At 37.7% G+C, this 21,395-nt stretch overlaps 1 protein-coding gene across 1 annotated transcript in view; it reads left to right on the plus strand.

Moving 5' to 3' along the window:
* LOC133216993 (contactin-6-like) overlaps positions 1-21,395 on the plus strand; it is a 141,442-nt gene that overhangs the window by 78,315 nt on the left and 41,732 nt on the right. The window contains 10 exon segments of the mRNA XM_061362123.1: positions 3,963-4,095; positions 4,097-4,161; positions 5,939-6,041; positions 13,679-13,739; positions 13,742-13,868; positions 16,397-16,526; positions 19,779-19,785; positions 19,986-20,115; positions 21,128-21,174; positions 21,177-21,280. Coding sequence (XP_061218107.1) covers positions 3,963-4,095; positions 4,097-4,161; positions 5,939-6,041; positions 13,679-13,739; positions 13,742-13,868; positions 16,397-16,526; positions 19,779-19,785; positions 19,986-20,115; positions 21,128-21,174; positions 21,177-21,280 — 907 coding nt within the window.

Raw genomic sequence — 21,395 nt, forward strand, 5'->3', positions numbered from 1 at the left:
GCAGGTGAAATTAGGGTGTAGGAAACTGGGTGTGTAGAAAGGATAGGATGAGACAAGTGATGCTGCTTTATGTAGAAGGCTCTTTGACTTTTGCGTCAAGATGCTTCTGCATTTCATACAACAGCCTACTTGACAAAATGTGTAACATTAAGGTGAAGGTTTGAAGTGTATCACTGTTTATAGAGCTGAACACCTTAGTCATGGGTTTAGGGTCCTTTTCTCTCTGCTCTTATTTCTCAATGCTCCTATGAATCTTTAATCTTTTCCTGACAGCTCTGTCAGGAGAGGAAGAGTTTCCTCCTTGAGACCAGCCTGTAGCTGTTCTCTGGCAGAATGAGCAGAATTGATTTGAATTTGCTTGGGCTGAGGAAACTGCTGAAATGTTCTATTCCCTAGACTAGTATAAAGGGAGTGATCATCAGCTGCTCGTTTTCTAGCTGTGCTCTGACAGAAAGTGTTCATAGCTGGTGGTTCATAGCATAGGTGATGCTGTCCTGCCTGGCCAAGCTTAGGACTTGCCTACCAGGTAGTGCCTGTCTGGAAGGTGAGTTGACCTGCTTCTGGGGGCCTTTAGAATGAAAAAGGAGACTAACACCATACAATCACCTACCTTGGATTAAAAAAATCCCAAACAAACCCATACACATCCTGAGTTCGTACCACTGAAAAACACACACACAACACCCTGTGATCAGTGTACACCTCTGGAAGGGCTTCCTTCCTCAGTAGCTTCTCCCCTTTATTCCCCATTATGTAGTTTCACCTCACACATTTATTGTTCGAAAACATTTCACGTTAACTATAGTGAAAAGAGCAACAGGAAAATTGGGCTAATCTGTCTGGTGTAGAAAAACCTCTATTCCCTCTCTTCAGGAATGTTGAATCATCTTCAAGATCATATGAAAAGTGGATGCTTTGGAGGGAAAGTTACAGCCAAACAGGCCTATGCATAAAGGAAGAAATGAAATGGAGAAAAAAAGTCCACAAAAATCTTTGGTGCTGATAAAGGTTAAGACTTTTGTAAGACCTTTTATGCTGAAACTCTCTCATAGCAGTCTCTGAAATCCAATAATACTGATGCTGTGATGGATATGTTGAAGTGTGCTCTTAATCATTGTCGAGAAGTCCTGTGGTTAAATGGGAAACAAAAAAAACCAAAACCCCTTAAGGTTTTAACTTTATTTGTTCTTCCATAAAATAGCTGGCAGCACAATATTCAAGTTCATTTAAGCTAGACTTTATTAGGAGTTTAGTACCTCTTTACAATTTCCCTTCTATGCCTCCACTACCTTCTGTTCAGCATCACCTTCACCAGGCTCTTCCCAGCTTCTGATGTACTTATTCAAATGAATGTAACCCTGAAAGTGATGGTGTGGGCCTTTTGTTCATTCAGTGGGCCTGCTATATGCCTGATTTATTCAAAGTGACTAAAATGGAAGTGTTTAAGTAGTAGTAGCTTCTTTTATAATGCAACATTAAATTTTCTAGTCTATTATATCTTTTGATGTTGTCACTTAATTTTCTAAAGAAAGATATTCTGTAAGGGATCATTCTGCTGGTATTATGCCTTAGAAGAGAAAAAAGTTTGATCTCCGAAGTCTGGTTCCTTTCTCTTGAGATTTCATCCAACTCCTGTTGAAGACAATTAAAATCAGGGTTTCTACAATTTAGTGTAGCTGAATTAGGCTCTAGGCAGGTATGGCCTGCGGATTGGTGGTGATGAACCTGCACTTAGAAGAGTGGTGATGTTTATATCCCTTATTCTTGGGGGAAAAGGATTTAAACTGCACTTGTTCCCAGTTAATGGGAAAATTCATCAATAGGCCCTAAGGCAATGGTGGAGTACAGGACAGGGAGAATAACAAACTTCAGAAAATGAAGTCAGCTGGAACCCCCTGAGAACTGAAATCAGGACAGACAAGGACTGTTTCTGTTTTACTTATTAATTAATTCACAGACTGACCTCATGAAGAATGTCTGTGTAGCATAAAGTTGGTTTTAATAGAGTTTTACTAGGAATCATACATTCTAGCTGCATTATCAGGTCATACAGTAAGAATGAGTTTTCTAGTTGCATACCATAATGTAGTTTAAAGGTCCTTCACAGACACCTATTTGGTGTCTTAGCAGACATGGTGGTACCTTGTTAGAGTGAGTCAGTGCTTTCTTCAGCCCTGTAATTCCCAGCACCAGAACTAGATGTTGGAAAGGGAATATCCAAGCTTCTTTTTCCTATTAACTTATCTTTTAGTTTACCTCCAGTTTCTCATTAGATACACTATCCTGTCACAGAAGGCTGGGAATCCAAATATCATATTCCAGCTGCTCAGTGCATTTCTGTTGCACATAAGCCCTTATGTGCCTCTGTGTATGTCTGTGTGAGGAGGAGAGAAAGGGTTCCACCTGTCATGAAAGGGGCATCAAGGTGTAAGCCCTCAGGTGTTCTGAAATCTGAAGAGGTTTCAGATTTAACGTTTTTCTTCTTCAAAAATCACAAGTTTACAACCTGCTGTTTAATTGAACATAGATTATTTACCCTGCTGATCCTCAACTTTTTCCTTACAGTCCGTACAGTCAGACTGCAGCCGTTAAACTTTGTGCATGAGACATGAGCACAGCGACACTACACATAGTCTCCATAAGATATATCAGGTCATAGCTACATCCCATCATTCTAGCTATAGGCTGATCCTCCCTGTGGGAAAACCCATCCTGCTTCAGATATTCTTCTGTAAATAGATGCTTAAAAGAAGTATCTACAAGTACATGCAAATGTGAAAACAGGGTGCTTTTATCTCGTGTGTATACATATGTATATGCACACACTAGTTATATTACATTATTTTAGGGCTTATATCTTCTAGGTTTACTGTACACTGGGAAAAAAAGTTTAGCATTAATCTGTAGTAAACCAGAGCCTATTTGCAGGATTTAGCCAAGTATAGAAAGCGTCATTGATTGCTCCCTGGAGATTCATAATTTGTAATGAGAGTCCTAAAATGTTAGAAGATGATAACATAAAAGTCCACAAAACTACTAGAGTTTGCAGACTTATTGCAGTACAGTACCCATGTTGTAACTGGAGGGAGGGGGGCAGGGAAAACATAAATAATCTTTCAAATGGGATTGTTGATAGGGAAAATATGTAAAAATGAAGCTGTTGGCAGAACACTGTTAGCTTATGAATTATACATTTAATTAAGGACAGCTAAACTGGTAGGTTTTGAAAATTCTAATTTACTGAGTTTTATTAAAGACAGAATTCCAGTCCTGCTCCCCACAGTGGGGTGTTGGCACTGATGCAGAGCAGCTGCAGTGTGGGGCTGGCAGAACACCTCAGGTGTACCCACGCTGTGGCATGCTGTGTTACAAGCACTGAACCTACTTGCTGGGAGCATAACAAGGCTTGTCCAAAAAGCCCATCTGAAAAGAAGAGCCCTTGGATGGTAATCCCACAGGGCAATCTGCACTTCCAGGGTGGGCTAGTCAAATAGCTTTAAATTGCTTCCAAAATATATGCATGCAGCTGAGTTCTCCTGTCATGATAATCTCATGATAAAGCTCCATGTTACCAATTTCCTTTTTCCACATTTGGAGTGAAGAAAGGAGCTGTAACACTGATCAGCAATTTACTGTCTGGATGTTCATAGGGAAAGTGTTACAAGCAGAAATTATTTACTCAAACAGTGCTCTCATGGCACTGCAGCACTGCCATTCCTACTTAAAAGTAGGCTAAGCAGGAAAATGAAAAGTAACAGGGGGCAAAAACTTTTTTAACCTTCTGAAGTGGCTTGAAATGAGTTTAAAACTAGAGCAACGCTTACCTTGTCTTTACTAATTTGTGCATCCTCAGTGGTTTGCCCTATAGCTGACTTGTTTCAACTGACAATATTACACTGAAGCACTAATGGGAAGTAGATTATACTGGAAAGGATGCATGATATGCATCTGGTGTTTTCTAGGCTTATCCTATACATGTATCTTCAACAATAATACCTTATATGTTCAGGAAGATAGTCACCCCTTTGTTTCTGAAGAAAGTGGAAATCTGTACCTTGCCAAAGTAGAGCCATCAGATGTGGGCAACAACACTTGTGACTAACTCCAAAGCAGATCAAAGCGTGCAGGGGCCACCCACTCCTCTCACTCTCCGCAGCGATGGTAAGTCGTCTGGGCATCCTTGACTACCAATGTGCAGCACAATCCTAACCGGTTCACCTCCAGTTATTGATACTGCTATACATACTCATGGAGGTGAAAGCCTTCCGCTAAAAAGTTATGCAGGGACATGATTGTACAGCTTGTGCTGCTGGACTGAAAGGACATTTGAACTGTCAGGACTGGGACAATGAGTTAAATGTATGCAAAGAAAGCAGTGCTCAATATCATTGAAAAATAATATGAGAATGTCAAATGATACAGTGATATTTTTCATCCTATGAATGCCTGTGTTGAGGTTTAAATCTGCCCAAAGCTTTCTAAATTTATAATCTGAGTATAGCTCAACTATCAAATCTAGAAAGGTGTTTCAAAGTGAGTCATTGAAGTGAGAACTTCACCTGCATATACACAGATAACTTTCTGGCAATAGTTCTAATTAAATGCTCACAGTCAGAAATATATACCTAGGAAATCTTTACACAAAGTTTGGTTTGTAAGTTTGTTCATCTAAATTTCAATATACTTGTACTGTTTGCAAAACAGTGGTGACAATCAGTAACAGAAGTGTGTATAGAGTTAGATTTCTAAGGTAAATAAAACTCAACCATGCATTGTAGAATAATACTTCCAGTATTAGACTGCCACTTTATAACATAATTGGATCACCCAAAATAAAGTTATAGTTCCGCATTTCAGAAGTTAATAATTTAGTATAGCTGCAATTGTAAATGCTTAAGACCCTTTCTGAATATTTTCTTCCTTTCATTCACTCTACTTTATTCTTTTTCTCATACTATCAATCTTTTCATTTCTCCTGTTCTCTTTGGTGGCCTCTGGATTGTGTGGTAAATAGGCAGCCTCTAGGGGTGAATTTTATGTGCATTAGCCAGGTGCCTCTTAAATATAAAATAAGAATTGGCTCATTTTCTGGACAAAGACACTGTACAGGAACACAGTAGAATAGTTTGGTTTGGAAGGGACCTTAAGGATCATCCAGCTCCAAGCCCCTGCCATGGGCAGGGACATCTTCCACTAGACCAGGTTGCTCCAAGCCCCATCCAACCTGGCCTTGAACTCTGTGAGGGATGGGGCAGCCACAGCTTCTCTGAGCAACCTATGCCAGTGCCTCACCACCCTCATAGTGAAGAAAATATCTGATTCATATGAATCATTACTGTTGAAATGAGTTACATTTAACAAGTTCAGCTGAAAGTTTAGTTTGCTAAAACAATCCCAAACCAGTTGCAAAATTAAATGCCCTAAGCTAACACTATGGTTTATCAGATGTTAAACTACAGTTTCAAATGTAATTATTACATGTAATCAGCCTTTCTCAAGTCTGGAGCTCATATTTGGGTGTTTTAAAGAAGTCTTAAGTCTTTAGTGTTTTGGACACAGAATTCCATAATCCTGTTGTATCCAGAATATAACTACTGTCCTAAGAAGTGAGCAATGTTAAAGGCATTGCTTGTTCACACCTTGAGATATAAATCCTAATTTATATCTAAAACCTTAATGCACAACATACTTGTAATGTAAGCCACGCTCTCCAACATTCAAATGCACAGAACTCACAGATTCCGCACAAGCTTTCAACATAGAGTTGAACTTCACCCAAAAGGCTAAGTCTGTTCCATAGACATAATGTGTTGATTGCCATGGGTGGAACATAAGGCTCTAACATTATTAATACCATCATTTCTTTTACACTGAAATTCTGTTGCACTAGACAGGTCTGAGGCTCAACTGGAGTGCTAGCTGTTTTGACGTTCAAGAGGTGTGATGGAGGAGTACAAACCAAAGATTGAAGTGTGTTTTCCAGAAACAACATATGCAGCGAAGGGCTCATCTGTTAAACTGGAATGCTTTGCCCTTGGAAAGTAAGATTTCTGTCTTATAAAAATGTGGGTTCTAATGCTGTTCTACTGTGAAAAGCAGTGGTTCTTTCTAATTTACACAGTAGAACTCATTTGGTCAGAATGTGAATTTGTGAAACTTACTTTTTTTTTCTTGTAACCTTATCTTGGTTTGATTGTTTCTGCCCTATACATTCACAGGGATATGAAACACAACTACACTATAACAAGCTCACTTGGCTACAGCATAAAGCTGCGTGGAGGAAAGATAGGGAGGGAAAACTGGAACAGATATTATATTCCTTAAGAGTAGTTTTTACTCTGAGATGAGGTCTTACTTCTGGTTACAGCATTTAGTGTAACTGCACATTCACATCTTATCCTTATCAAAACAAATGCTTTCTCGTGCGGCATTGTTAAGAATGAAACTTGGAGAAACAGGCTGTGTTTCAAAAGCATGTAGACTGTGTAGAAAGGATCTAACACATGGCTCCCAGCACCTACACAGTAACAGAACCCTGTGAAGCCCCAGCAGCAGCCCTTCTTGCTAAGTCTACAGATCTATTAGGCTTGTAGTAGCCTATGTTTTTCCTAGGTTATTTTTGTTGTATTCATTTACAGAAGTAGTAGCGCATTCAAACAGTAAGGGGTGCTCTGTATTCAAACAGCAGATGGTTAACTGAATAAATGCAACCAGCCTACAAAAACTAGTCTTTCCAATGAGCAACTGTTTTCCCTAAAAAAGCTAAAATAACCTCACATTGTTGACCTCTATTTAGTTTAAGTTTACTTCAACAATCCGTTTTAAGGCTATAAGCTTTTAAAGTGTTTAGAGCTTTCCCAGAGGTTAAAAGCCTGACTTGCAGACAGCACAAATTAATCAAATGTTCCTCTGGAACCTATGCTGGGAAGTAGAAAAATAAAGCAAATAAAAAGTTAATAAGACAGGAAATGGCCTTCTCTTTCAGATGAGTTTTTTATATAAACTAACCTCAGGGCTAATCTTTATTTAAGGCATATGCTTTTTTTTTTGGCCCCAAACAAGTACCAGACTGGAACATTCCTGCTAAAGCTGATTCTTCCTTTCCAAATACTGTCAAGCTACTTCTCTTTAAATACCTCCTTAATTGTGTGTGAGTCAGTGCAGGCTTTGCTTTTCAAGTTGTCATTTTACATTTCCATCTGTTGCATGGAAAGAATTTAACAATGATACACTGACTGCAGAAGAGCATTTCAAAATAGAGCAAATGATATCTACAAAACAGTGCCTCCTTACTGAAGGGGTAAAGATGGGTGATGTTAATGTTGAACACAGGTTTTGCCATTTTAAGAACATCTTGAGGGGAAAAAAAAGGTGGACTGAAAAGATAGATAATGAAATCCCTCAGTGAGCACAGACCCTTCTGTGCTGTGCTTAGAAAATGAAATGGCTGAGGGGTTTAATGCAGCTTGAATATACATTTTTCTTCATATATAGCACTACAGCTGAAACCTGTGCTGCCGTATATCCCTGGAGTTGTACTGCATAAATAGCAGTAATCCATGGGGTGAAAATCCATTTTTCACAGGTTTATTATATAATATTGTTAATGTGCATCTAGTTTAGCGCATGTGTTTGAGAGATGCTGTTGTGAGTAAAGGCTCTTTAGTGGCGTCACTGGAGAATTTCTCCTCTAGGTTGTTTTTTATTTACAGATGTCTCATACCCAAATGTACTTTTTCAGTCCCCTTTTTCACTCTGAACAGGCCTTGAACCACACTTTCACTAATGTGTCAATAAGTGAAAAAGCTCTGTTTCAGAGCTGGCATTTATATGCGAATAAAGCAAGAGAAACAAATTCCAAGTGAAATACTCTTTAACTTGTTAGATAAGGCCAGATTTCTAAAGGTATGTAGGTGATTAATGGTAACTTTAAAAGCTTTATGTTTCCTACCTCCAGCTGTTTACAATTGCAGCTAGGCACATATAAATGCAGCAGCGTAGCCATCTGCACCTTTAGATGCCTAAATTCCACTAAAACTCTAGCCCCTACTATTGTCTGTTTATGTTAAAATCAATTCAGCTCAACATTTGTTGAACTATACCTCTGATCTGTCACAAGCACTAAAGGTTATTATCTCTCTTGGATTTCAGAACTGCTTTCCCATTATCCATAATTTTCTATATTCATACTGTTAGTCCACTGGTTCAGACAATGCTGTTAGCTGCTGCTACCTCTGTGCTATGAATAACAGAAATCTTTCACATCTAAGACAGATTATAGGCAACCTGCTGTGGTTTTGGTCTCCAAAAGTCTTAAATGATAGTACTTTCGTGGTGTTTAGAGAAATAGCATCTCTTTTTCTATATGGAACAGCAAATCATACCTATTGGACTTTATTCAAAAAACACTCTCACTTTTAAAACAAGGGGCCAAACTTATGGCTGAGTTTTAAGATGCCTTTTTTAGCTGGGAGAATTCAAAACCATCTAAGTACTCCTACAGCTAGGCATGGGACACCCAGGGACAGGTATATTCCACAGAGGTCTATTGCAAGGCTCTCTTTTTTGCATTTTACATGAAAATATCTGAAAATTGTCATCTAGCCCAGTCATAAACTTTAGCTTGTTTTGAGGAAGATAAATATAAGGAGGCAAAAGATTCAGTATTTATTTCTGGGGGGAGGGTTTGGAAGGATGGATTCCCAATGGACAAAAGCACTTGGACCAACTCTTGACTCTGAATCCTGTTTCGTTGAACAGAGACCATGAATAGTAGAGAAGCCTTTGAAAAGTAAATTAGTCCTCACTTTGATGGGAAGTACGATTTGGCAAAGGGGAATGTACGCAGTATGTGACTGATGACTGGCAAGGGGAATCTAAAAAGGGAAAGAAAAAAACCACCTTATAATTAATTTTTTAAAAGAGGGAAAACTAAAATATGAAATAACTTGACTATTTCAAATACTGCAGCCTGTGGCAATTTAATAGGAGAGATGAGGCTTTGTGTTCTGCACTAATATTCATTATGTTGACAGTGTTTAATAATATGCCAGTATTAAAAGTCATGTTTTGGATCAAGCTATATTAATCGTGCTATACATCTAAATTATTGTTCACTATGTCTTTGAGGGATTGAGTACCACGGAAAGAATTATGTTCAGTTGAGTTACTGTACTACTTTCTGTGGCTTTCTTTCCAAATAACTTTACTGTTGCCCAAGTAAGAGCAGTTTCTTGAATGAAAATAGATTCATGTCTGGAACACATATTTATTAAATGTGCCTCTGTTTTACGTTTACATTTTTCTTCATTCCCTTCTTGAAGATACGAAAATAATCTGTCCAGAACCCCTGCAGATGGGCCACTGCCAGTCAAGGATGTAAAGAGCACATGTGAATAATATAAAATGGTATATTTCTCAACCCAGAGCATTATTTTTTTTTTTGTGGGAACACCCTATATACTCCTGTATATGTATTCAAGGAAGGGTTTTTCTAGGGGTTGTTAGTATAAGTAGGAAATCATACAGCTGCAATGGGGTTCCAAATAACCATCTTCAGTGAAGATGACTGATTGGTATTCTGCTTTATGGAAGAATACCAGGCTTCTCTTCTTCATTAGATAGCTATTCTAGGATGTTCTAAAGGAGTTTATGTAGGAGGTGAATGGGACGCAATGGCAGGTTTCAGGAAAGTTTCCTAAGTAATATATCAGGATGATTAGAAGCCAGAGTGGGTTAATGATGATGTCCCTTGAATCCTAATTCTTCCTTATGTCAGCAGCTGATGCAGACATGATAGCAGCTTTCAAGCCTCAACTTTGTCTCTTTTGTTTAAGGAGGCATCACCTTTATTATCAAAGCTGTAGATTTCATTTTATTGTGAAATGCCCTCAGACGCATAGGACAAAACATGAGGCACAGGTGCTATGCCTCATCTGGCTGCAGAGTCTTTGCTGCAAAAAGGTGGAACCTTCATCTTAGTGTGGGTTGTAATGCTGCAGACAAATTAATTTCATGTTTGATGTGACAAGACTTGTCACCAACCAAAAATTATTTTCCATTGCCTTTTCTTTCTGAGTTAGTAACTTACAAGTTTGTGATTCTAGTGCCTGTATGAAGAATATAAATTAAATTAGTACTCCTAGATGCTCTGAAGATTTAAAATAAACTGTAGATTTATGTACAGAGACTCATATTTATGCACTCTTCTTATATACTAAAGTACAAGCAAGGCTTTGCTATGAAGTGTAATAAATTTGAAAAGTGTGCTCATTGTGTCTTTATAGATTCCAAAACTTTTTTAGCCCCAAGCAGTTATCTATTTTAATCTGGTTATTGGTAGTGACTAAATGAGCACAGCCCCACCAGTTGCGGAGCTACCCCAAATCTCCACTGGAAGGTACTAGTCTGTGTAGCAGTGTTGGATACTGGCCTTCAATAGAATATGATTATATAACATCCTACAAAAATTCACAAGGCTATATTTATTAAACTTCGGTTTATATATATATATATATATATTTTACCTATGTGTGAAGGACAGCTTCACTTATTAGAGCATTGACATGGAAAATAGAGAATTTGTTACAAAAAGCAATTTAATTAAATTTTATATCTAAATTTGGGCCGGTTACCTTGAAGGTTTCATACTGTGGTAATAGTTGCTGTTGGGAGATTTGGTTATAAAAAGGTAAACTAATATCAGAAGACAGTGAAACCAGCCAAAAAACCTGCCTTCTGCATAATACACTGACGGAAGATACTGGAAAGTCAGTGATAATGGAGTGTCAGCAAAGACAATGAAGAAATGCAGATCTTCTCAAACTGTGGTGACAACGAAGGTCCTTCCTATGGATGATGGTAGACGGCTGAGCTGTGGATCCTTCTGCAGTCTGCTTGTTTAACCTATAGCTCAGGGTGATGAGGAGCTGCTGTCTTGACAAATCAATTCCTTCTGCTGATAAAACCAGGCCACTTGGTACAAGACTCCCTGGCAGAAGAACAAAGTGTTGTTAACTATATATTGCAATTGCACATTTAAACATAGCAAAACTGATGAACCAAACTGATGTTTTTGTCATCCTGCTACAGCTAACAATAGAGGGAGTGCATTTCCAACACCCTTGTATGTGGCCAAGAATGAGATGAGTTTGTTTGAAACCTCCCCAAGGATGTCATTAGTATGTGGTGTGGATAAGGAAAACAGAACAGCATCTTGAGTTTAAACCCTGGTAAACTTGACTTGACAAGTTGACAGAAGGGGCCTTTTCCCACAGAGCCCTGCCTCTGGCCTTGGTGTCTGCACAGACTTTCCTTGTTCATGAATAGTTGGTACTAAGAGAAAACAAATGGCTGCTAGAACAGGAAATATTTAGATGAAAAAACTTCAGGTAGCACTGTGTGAATTAATGCATCTAATTGTTTTCCTTCTCCCATATGGCTTTAGTTTTCTTTAATGTCTTTGTTACAAAAAAAAAAGTCAATAAAAAAATGCCTTTAAAATAAGTAGTTAAACGTTTTTGGCATTCAATGCACTGCATGCTTCTGTTACACAGTAGCTATTCACCAACTGTTTAATATGCAGTAGCATTTTAAAAGCCAGCCATACTCTCCTTTCTGTCACCCACTGTCTGAATCAATCTACTGTAAGACTGCAAAATACCTCTGGCTGTTTTCCTGACTAAAGCAAGTAATTGTGGGACAGACCTATTCTGCACTAGAGCTGCATTTCTTTTAAACAACTAAAAGTAACTTGGTTTACAGAAATTCTGCACAAATAATGTCATGCAAGATTTGCGGAGGAGACAGTACCTTTTAACAGACTAAACAATGCATTTGAGCAAAACAGACAAATCCTTCTAAAGTTCTTTGTAAGGAATTATATTAAACCAGTTTGCATCTGAAATAGGTTTTTGGTTTCATAATGAAGAACAATTAATACAGGCGGTGATGAGAACTGTTGTCCAAAAAGACTTGAAGTTTAAACATCTGTATAGGCCTTGAACCAAAATGGGAAATAGAATAATAAAATCTCAGTAGTTCTTTACACATTTTCACTAGTTAATGATATCTGTCATGTCCCAGTCCCTTTCATTTGTAGTAAATTGTTCAGCTTTTGGAGGGGGCCTTGTGAGAGTCAGCATATGTGAGTGTATTTATAAGTTATTCATGTATATGTACGCACTTACCAGTCCAGAGCTAATACCAGAATCTGGAATAAATTGCTTATAGTTCCAAATTGTTTTCATGGGCAGCTCAGTTCTGGTGGAAAATATAAGGTAGCTAGAGAAATTACTACGCTGCTTAAATAGCTCATAGGGTTATTATGGGATTTTTTTTCTTGTATGTTAACGTCGTCAAGCTGTCAATTGTCCTGTACATAGTCTATTTCTGTTTTGTTTGTAGTTCCTCTGCTAACACCTGCCTAGCTGTTCAATCTGTGTAATTTGCTCAGTACTCATATATCTGTATCCTGGCGGTTCTGTCTCTAACTGAACTTGTTAACATCGTAGCCATATAGACTCAAAATGCAGAAATTAGGCTTAAATTTACCTGTGTTAATCAAATCACAGCTACAGACAAGTTACTTTCTTTGATCAATAAACATGGATTTGAACCAGAGACCTGAATAAGGTGCAGGCAGTTCTAGCCCCTGCCAAAAGGAATAAATGGTTTGTACACCAGCACTGCAGGACTGAGGCCTTGGGACTGGCAGGCAAGGGCAATGTACCCTTCTAATTTCCATGGAAGTTATGTTTTCAAGTTCAGCACTGACTGTTTGATGTTGATGTTATTTCCAATCAAAAAGTCAGCATTTAGCCAAAGCTTCTGTAAAAAGCTGTTCAAAATGTAATTGCTCTTCTGCTTAAAAAAAGAAACTTAAGTTTTGCAGATGCAGAAAGTAACTGTGAAATCCAAGACTATTAATATTTCAAAGTGTGTTGGTGACATAATAAATCATGAAAGTGAGGCTTGTATGGTTTGTGATATTACGAGAAATCCAAGAAGTATTTATAGCTGCCTTCACACTTGACTATATTTTTATTGTATTGAATACATTGATCCAAACATAAATGAAAATGACAGAAAGCTACGAGAACATGAAATAAGACATATTCTCTTTTGTTTCTGTCTCCTTTCAGCTTCAGTGTCTCATACTTTCTACTTCTTCACTCTGCTATCTGTCTGCCTACCTCTACCCTGGCCCCCATTTTTTATACCTAGATTTATTGGTATTTTTAGGTTTTGAGCTCTTGTCCAATATTTCCTATTTTGAAGTGTGAAATACCTGTAATGCTACAGGGAATTTGTTTGGTCTGAAAACCAGTCAATAATTCAGTGCTTCTATGGTGCTTATTTGGACTTCCAAAGTCACTCCTTCAGTGTCACAGTGTTTACAGGCAGGCTTGAGCCCTAGCTAAGAGTTACTGTGGGAAAAATCCAAATCGGCCTAAGAAGAATCATAGAATTGACTGAGGACTTCAAGCCACTGTTTGACTTCTGCTTCTAAATAAATTAGATAGGTTATAAAACCTGCATTATGTACCTCTGTATGTCAGAAATGTAAATTATTCATTTTTTTAAATATTATTACTCTTCTGAAAGGATTTAACATTATGTTCTCCCTGCTATAACAGATGCTCTTTCTTTCTTTCTCTAATAAAATAGAATTATTTAGTCCTGTCCCTAGTATTAGCTGGAAGAGGTCTGATGGAAACTCATTGACAAAAAAAAAAAAACTCAGCACAGCCAAACCAAAGGAGTTCTTGAAATCCCAAATGTTCAGCAAGAAGATGAAAGCTCTTATGAGTGCATCACAGGAAACATTTGAGGAGTAAACATTGCAAGAGGTCAATTATTTGTCTATGGTAAGTAGATTGATTATTCTTTTGGGGTTTTTTTTGAGTATGATGGTGTTCAGATGTATTTTGTAGATGAAGTCTATTAGCCCCTTACTGGAGATAAGAAATGTAGTTCAGGTTAAGCTGATTAAATAATGATTGTAGGTCTGCAGTGACCTTCACTGAATTACATCCTCAGCAAATAAAGATATTTTGCATTAAAACTCAGATTGAAAATGTGGGCTGTGACATGATGAAGTTGTAAAGGTTAATATGAGGCAGAAAGAAATCCCTAGTACATTTGCATGAAACATTAAGGTCAGGCAGAAAGATTTACTCTCAGTAGCTCACAGCAGCATAAAGCTGTGCTGTCCCAGATGCAGATCAGGGAAGGATTCATGAGGTTTTGGTTCATGTGGCTGTAAGATTATTTCACCTCTTATTCTAGCTGAACTGTATTGCTCCATAAACAGATGAGAGCAGAGCAGGGGAAACTCATTCCACTGCTCCCCTCCTCCTTGTCTGTAAGTGGAGAATAATATATCTGTGAAACTGTTCTCCTTTTCCTTTTCCCTTCCCTCGTGCATTAATTTCCTGTGATGCAAGTCACACATGATGGTTCCTCATAGCCACAGCGAATTATATGCTCTTTAGTCCCATTGTTAATACTTAGATAAAGAAACATATCTCAACATAAATAAGAAAGGCGATGATTTATGAGATAAATCTCTCAAAAAAGTGGGAATAAAAACCAACCCAACCCAAAAGCACGACAAAAGTAACAGTGAGCAAAAATTACAAAAAGCTAGACTGAGCCTACAACTGACTAACATCTGTTGAGAAGACCTTGGAAAGTAGTTTTGTTCTTTATAAGTAAATCTCTTCTAATGAAGAGATGCAGGCTTTGCTGATAAACCACCAGTCTCCTGCAGCCATGACTAATATCAAGATACATGCCAGGAATACAGCAGTCTGCTGCTCTTTTGAATATTTAATTGCTTCTTTGCTTTTGGGGGGTTATTTTTATTCTCGTTCACTAATTTTTGCAGAACATCAATCAAGCAGTTCCATTAAAATTAAGTTCTGTAGATTACCTGGACATGATTGATAACAGCATAGGCAATTACAAAATTATGATCAGTTAATGCAATCTAAAACAATGAGCTTATTAAATGTGTTTTGTAAATTAATTAATAGTTGTTCATAGTGAAATACATAAACAGCAGTCATGAAGCTTTTGCACAAGTTTGGTTTTTATCATATTAGGAGTGGGCTGGTATATTATCTGCATAATTGACTTCCTCTTGCTTAATTTCTGTGCTGCGGTGTTCTTGCTCAGTAGGCAGCTTGTATTGAGGAAATAGGGTTTATTTCCTGGACATTGTCTCTTGCTTTGTGTTTGATACCTACATCCCGTGCCTTAGGCTCTGAGAGCAGTAAAAATGATGTGCAATTAGAATCGTTTCTAAGCATGGTGAGATGTATCCTAGATACTTCCCCATTCTGCAAAACAGCTTGTTGGCATGGTATTACTCTGGTGCTGGACAATCTAGAAGTCCTTTGCTGGGACAGTCATGAGCTACCTGCAGGGCCATGCTGCAGAGGAAGGCTTATTCTGCTGGTCTCAAAGGATAATGATTATCTTCTTAAAACTCTATTTAAGAACTGCATATATGTATATATATGTATATACATATGGAGACTACAGCATTATGATTTAATAACCTAGCCAAACATTTTTCACAGGATGGTAGGACACCAGCCACTCAAGGTAGAGGGAGAGGGATGTGCCTCTATTATCTCACTTGCATGTGGCTTTGGTCTGTCCCGAAGTTAACTGAATGTCTGTTTTCTGTAGGTCTTATTCACCTACATCTTGACAACTGTTCTAAATGTCAGCCTGCTCATGCCAATTCCTGCTTAGTTGAATAATAGTACTTAGTTGGATATTTGCAGAGCTTATATGTGACTCCTGAAAGTTCTGCTGCTACACAGAAATGAATTTATGCCAATGTGCCACAAGTATTCAGAAGGTGTTATCCTAATCTGAGTAGTCCTAATTCTTTTGTGTATTATTTGTGTGGTAAATTACAACCAAATAACCCATGGTCTCAGATATGTGGGTAAAATAGAGGGGTAATATTTATAATCCATGTGTTTTATTAACTGACACATGATTTTGAAATTTCTATTTTTTGTGCATTCAAGTACCTTTAGAGGAAGACTGTTTCTCGAAAAGGAATAGTCACAGTCCTTTCAGAGAGCATGACCAGAATTTCAGACATCTAAAATCACTGCTTTGCAAATTTTGCCCATAAAAATTTATAATATCTAAACCAACTGCCTGCCTGCCAGCCACTTGGTCTCCAACATTTTTTCCCAAGTTAGTCCTGATGTTTAATACTAAGGAAACATTTTGCAGAATTTACTTGTGATATGAAAATAATGTATCAGACAAATACTAATTAGCCTTGCTCAGTTCATTAATTAATGGCAACATAGCTCCAGTCACATCACTTTTCTCCTGTTTAAAATGGTTTGTATATTCTTTTCAGCACTCCCTGAATGGGATAAAAAGATCCAAAATGCCTTTCTGTCTCTCTATGGCAGTTTATTTTGGGAATGTAAGGCTAAAGGAAAACCAAGCCCTTCCTACAGTTGGTTAAAAAATGGTCAGAGGGTAAGGTTCCTTTTTTTTTTTTTTTTTTGTTTTTTTGCTCATCTTTTGGGTTAGTTTGTTTGGGTTTTGTTTTTTTTTTTCATGACTTAGTAATGACATTCATTCTACATCATTACCTTTTCTCAGAAACTTAATTAAAGGTTAACATCAAAATGTATATATTACCACCAACTCTTAGCAACAAAGCCTCGATTCTTGGAGTTAATCTTTACTGAAAATGTATGGTATTGCCAGTTTATATAGAGATATGCCAATTTTCTCATATGGCTTCTTACAGAGCATCTAATTGGTACAGATATGCCAGTAGGTATGGATAGGTTTAAAAATATAATTTATAGTGAATGAAAGAAAGGTCTGTCATAGAATCACAGAATCATAGAATAGTTAGGGTTAGAAAGGACCATAAGTTCATCTAGTTCCAACCCCCCCTGCCATGGGCAGGGACACCTCACACTATCCAGAAATACTAAACACATTTGTAGACATAATCTGTAATTTGGGGAATTGATAAAATGACAAATGACTGTGGAAGTGTATTTCAGAGCTGGCATTACAAAATTGCCTGTTAACTTGTGTTTTAATTCTGTTTGTGTTCTTTGTAGGTTGGATAGCTCTTTGGTCTCATGCAGTATGGCAATTCTTATGCTATCTTAATCCTTTAACTGAATTAGCTATGAAAATCATTTAATATTGAGATTAATACTTTTCTGGCACTATACAGTGAAATAATAGACTAAAGAAAACTTTATAAGGAAAAGGTGAATAAGTGAAAGAACTTTCTTAAAGGAAAAAGAAGGATCAAGTAGAAAGGGAGGTAGTGAAGTGGAAGAAGTGCAGGAGGAGAGAGGCAATTGATGAAGCTCACTTGAACCTGATCAGATACTTACGTAGACAGGTCTTTGAAACCCTTTGTCTCTTTCCAGGCAGTATAATTATACTTCTGTGGTGGCTATGCTTTGGCACATTTGTCTTCTAATCTTCAGTTGGCAGCCTCATGGAGAATGACTTCTGTGGCAAGAGGCTCTTTGCTGCATTTGCATTCTGCTGAGGCCAAGTTTTCTGCCTTTATTAAACATCTATTCAGCATCTGTTGGGCATAAAATGGCATGGCTCATCTGCCATGTATTTTTACCTGGTTGGAAAAAATAATCCTGTGATTAATTTCTGTCTAGCAATAACAGATACAGAACAATTTCCCAAACATATGGGGTGAATTAGCACCTCCTGGGTTGCAGAACTGGGACTTGTTTGACTTAGTACTACTTCTTTGAAGCAATTGGAGTGGGGTACAATCTTCCTTATGATTTTCTGCTGGATTAGTCCTAAATGGAATTCAACTAGCACCTGAAAAGGCTAGCCAGAATTTACTTGGATTGCAATTTTCCTAAATCTGATCTTATTGTCAGCTCTTCCTAAGTAATATTATCTAGTTTTTCTCTTTGTCTGTCACTAGAATCTGTCACTTAGAGTGTACCTTTTCAATAAAAAAGAATAAAACACTCTACAGATATTTTCAACCAACATTTTCACAGTACTTACAGTATATTGTAAATGGAATACTTCAGGCAACAAAATGTGGAATGCTATTGCTCAATGGACAAAATGGATAGTTTAGAGGTGAAAGTACAAGGAAGGTGTAATAAAATATTCAGTCTTTCACAGCACCCTGTTCGCTGAAAGTATCATAGGAAGAATACTTTCCAGACGCTTTATACCTTGGGGACGGCTCTGAAGATGTTGTCTACTCTTTGTCAAACCTTTATTTCTGACCACCTAGTTGATCATCCCTGCATTATTGCTGCTTGTGTACACAGCGTGCTTTATTCTTCTTTTTGTCTGCATAGCTCAAAAGAGCCAGCAGAGAATGGTGGGGAATTCAGCAAGTGTACAAAACATGAGAGTTGCTTCAGAAGGGGGTTACATATTCAAAGGATGATTGTAAAAGTAGAATGTGTCGAGAGGATAGCAAACAGCCTGAAGGTAAAATTAAGTATGCAAAAAATATCTGTAGTGAGAGCCTCAAAAAATAGAAAATTTAACAGTGGATAAGTAATGTAATGTTGTTAATTAGTTTGCAATACACCAGCCATACAACTGCAGGCTGTGCTCTCATCAAATTTCCAAGCTAAACAAGGTTGGGCTGGATCAGTTCTCGGTTGAGAGACCTCCAAGGAAAAGCCAGTGTAGAGAAATAGAGATCCATGACTCAATAGGTGGCACTCTCCCCTCTGCAAGTGCAACAGGAGAAATCCCCCCCCAACAGGTTGTTCAATCGGCTTATCTGTGGCCACACAAAAAGTTAAGTTCTATAAGTTTAGCAGGTCACAAATAGGTTTTTAGATGTTCGCAACTGTTCAGCAAAGACTGTACTGTATACTCAATGTATGCTTCCATTAGTGGTTCAGAGGCAGTAAAGGCAGATTAAAGGAACAGCGTAATAACAGTATCAGTTGTTTCAGACTTGCATTTGGTGATGGTGTTTATAATTCTTGTTGTGGGTTTCTTCCAAACTCACTGGTTTTGGGGGTCAGATTCTCCTCTCCTCCTCAGTGGAGCTAATGCCGTCTCTAGAGTTTAGTAATTGTAAAATCACAATGTATTATCTCAAAGTTATGTCTATCGCATGAAACAGGCTTTTTTCTATTTGCCAAAATAGAGCAGATGAAACTCCTTTAAGTACACCCAAACCTAAGCTCTGGTCCAAATTTACCTACTGTGTAGTTTTCTCTATTTTGGCAGAATTGCACTGAAGAAATTTAGTGCGTATAAAATTCAAGCTATGAGGGGCATGCTCTCCCTTCTATCTGAACGGCTGCTTGTGGGTTTCCAATAGGAATATAAGAGTTGATTTTCAGTAGAGCTTTTTCAGTAGATCATTTTTCTGTGGCTTGTGATCTGATGACATGTGAAATGTTTCCATTATCTGTCTCTTGTGGAGCTTTTCTGATCATCTTAGATCATCATCATCTGATTTATCTAATTGGATGAGGGGTGTAGGCCATGTTTCACCATGGCCTCAGACAGGGCGGCTGATGCAGCTTCTTGGGAGCCATATGGAACCTGCTCCAGGCTCCCAGTGTGAAGCAGTCATACCTGCTCTATGGTAGCCACTTCAGTGTCTGCTTCACAGCGAAACATACAAAGAGATTCACAATTCAGCAAGCACAGAAATGCATGCCACAGCTGGAACATCTAGGTAAACCTGCCTAAGGCAATGACACTGCGACATGTGCCTCAGGTTCTTGGAAAGTTTGAAGCCAAGAGGTCTGAGCACATAACCATCATCATATAGTGAAGTATACATCACATTTTATATTTCTGACATATTCATCCATGTTGCTTCCAGATAAATTAAGATTTCTGCTTCTGAATTATGATCAGGAGCACCAGTGTGATACCAAAAAACTTTTGGATTATACATTCATTGTCTCTGTTGGTGCTTTTTGCTTATATTTCTTTATCAGGAAGGAATCCAAATAGAAAATGGAACTCTTATCATACCTGTGCTGAATATGTCAGACTCTGGCCTATATCAGTGTGTGGCAGAAAACAAGTACGGCACTATTTATGCCAGTGCTGAGTTGTGGGTGATAGGTGAGTAAATGTCACTAAAATGAGCAGGTGCTGAGTATAAAAGGATACTCATTGGAGAAAAATTGAAATTAAGGAATTAGTAGATTACATTCCACCTGGCAGTTCAAGTCTGTTGATATTTCTTTGCTGCTAGCTTTTCACCCACATACAAATGTTCTTTTAATTTTATTTCATGACTGGCCTGGGGGAAGAATCTAATCCATCTATGGTCTTTTTTTTTAACATATACACACAAGTTTAATGAATGCTGTTTCTCACTTAGTATTTTGAGTTATTAATAGTTATTCTGCAGTTTTTAAGTCATTTAAGAAAGTCAGAAAAATAGTTTTAACTATAAACAAAGGGCATATGGCAAATATGTATACAAAAATAAATAACATGTAACAAGTGATCTCATTAATGATTACTGATTATGCACATAAAATGGCATTTGTACATATATATATTCTGTTATAGATATTAAAAGTTTTTTCAATGGCTAAATACTAGTGAAACTAGTAAAAGACTTCAAGAGCACCTAACTGTTGTATAGTTCTGCGTTTTTCCTTCAAGAGTGCATTTTCACATAAATTACTGAAAAAAAATAAACAGATTTTCAGCAAACAGTGTCAGTTTTTTAACAGAAAGCCATTGAAAATCTGTGATTATAACTGAATACTTTCTGCCGATGAGTACATGTGACCGGGATCAGGAGTTTGATGTTTATCCTGCTGACATAGCTCTGCTCAGGGTTCTTTGTCATAGATAGAGGTATTCTCCCCGCCTGCAGATAACCCTAAGGAAAAATTGTCAGAGCAGACAGTTTCTAAGTAGACAGAAGCAGCATAAACATTAAATAAGGCACAATGAATTTCATTCTTTGGTACTTAAATACATATTTTCTTTTAAATACATGTACTTTCGCCAAAACCGGAAAGAAATTATTGGATTCACCTACTATGTAACTTGGAAGAATTTAGCAAGTAGTATATTTAGCTGCATACTGCTCTGCTCTTTCTTATTCTGTTTTCAGCTGCAGCACCTGATTTTTCCAAAAATCCTGTGAAAAAAAAAAGTCTGTCTTTCAAATTGGAGGTGAAGCTACAATTGGGTGTAAACCAAGTGCTTCTCCCAGAGCAGTTATGAACTGGAGAAAAGGCCCAGAGATTCTGCACCAGAACAAAAGGTACCATCATAAATCAGCTGCTGGATTGGTGGGAACTTTTTGTTTTAGTATTATCATTTAAACACCGCTGAAGCACAGTTAGCTTAGTATTGCTTTTGGCAGCTCATTGATGGAA

This window comes from Neopsephotus bourkii, unplaced genomic scaffold, assembly GCF_033783945.1.
Source record: "Neopsephotus bourkii isolate Nb327-2 ecotype Australia unplaced genomic scaffold, CSIRO-AGI_Nbou_v1 NB_1080, whole genome shotgun sequence".
Taxonomy (NCBI): domain Eukaryota; kingdom Metazoa; phylum Chordata; class Aves; order Psittaciformes; family Psittacidae; genus Neopsephotus; species Neopsephotus bourkii.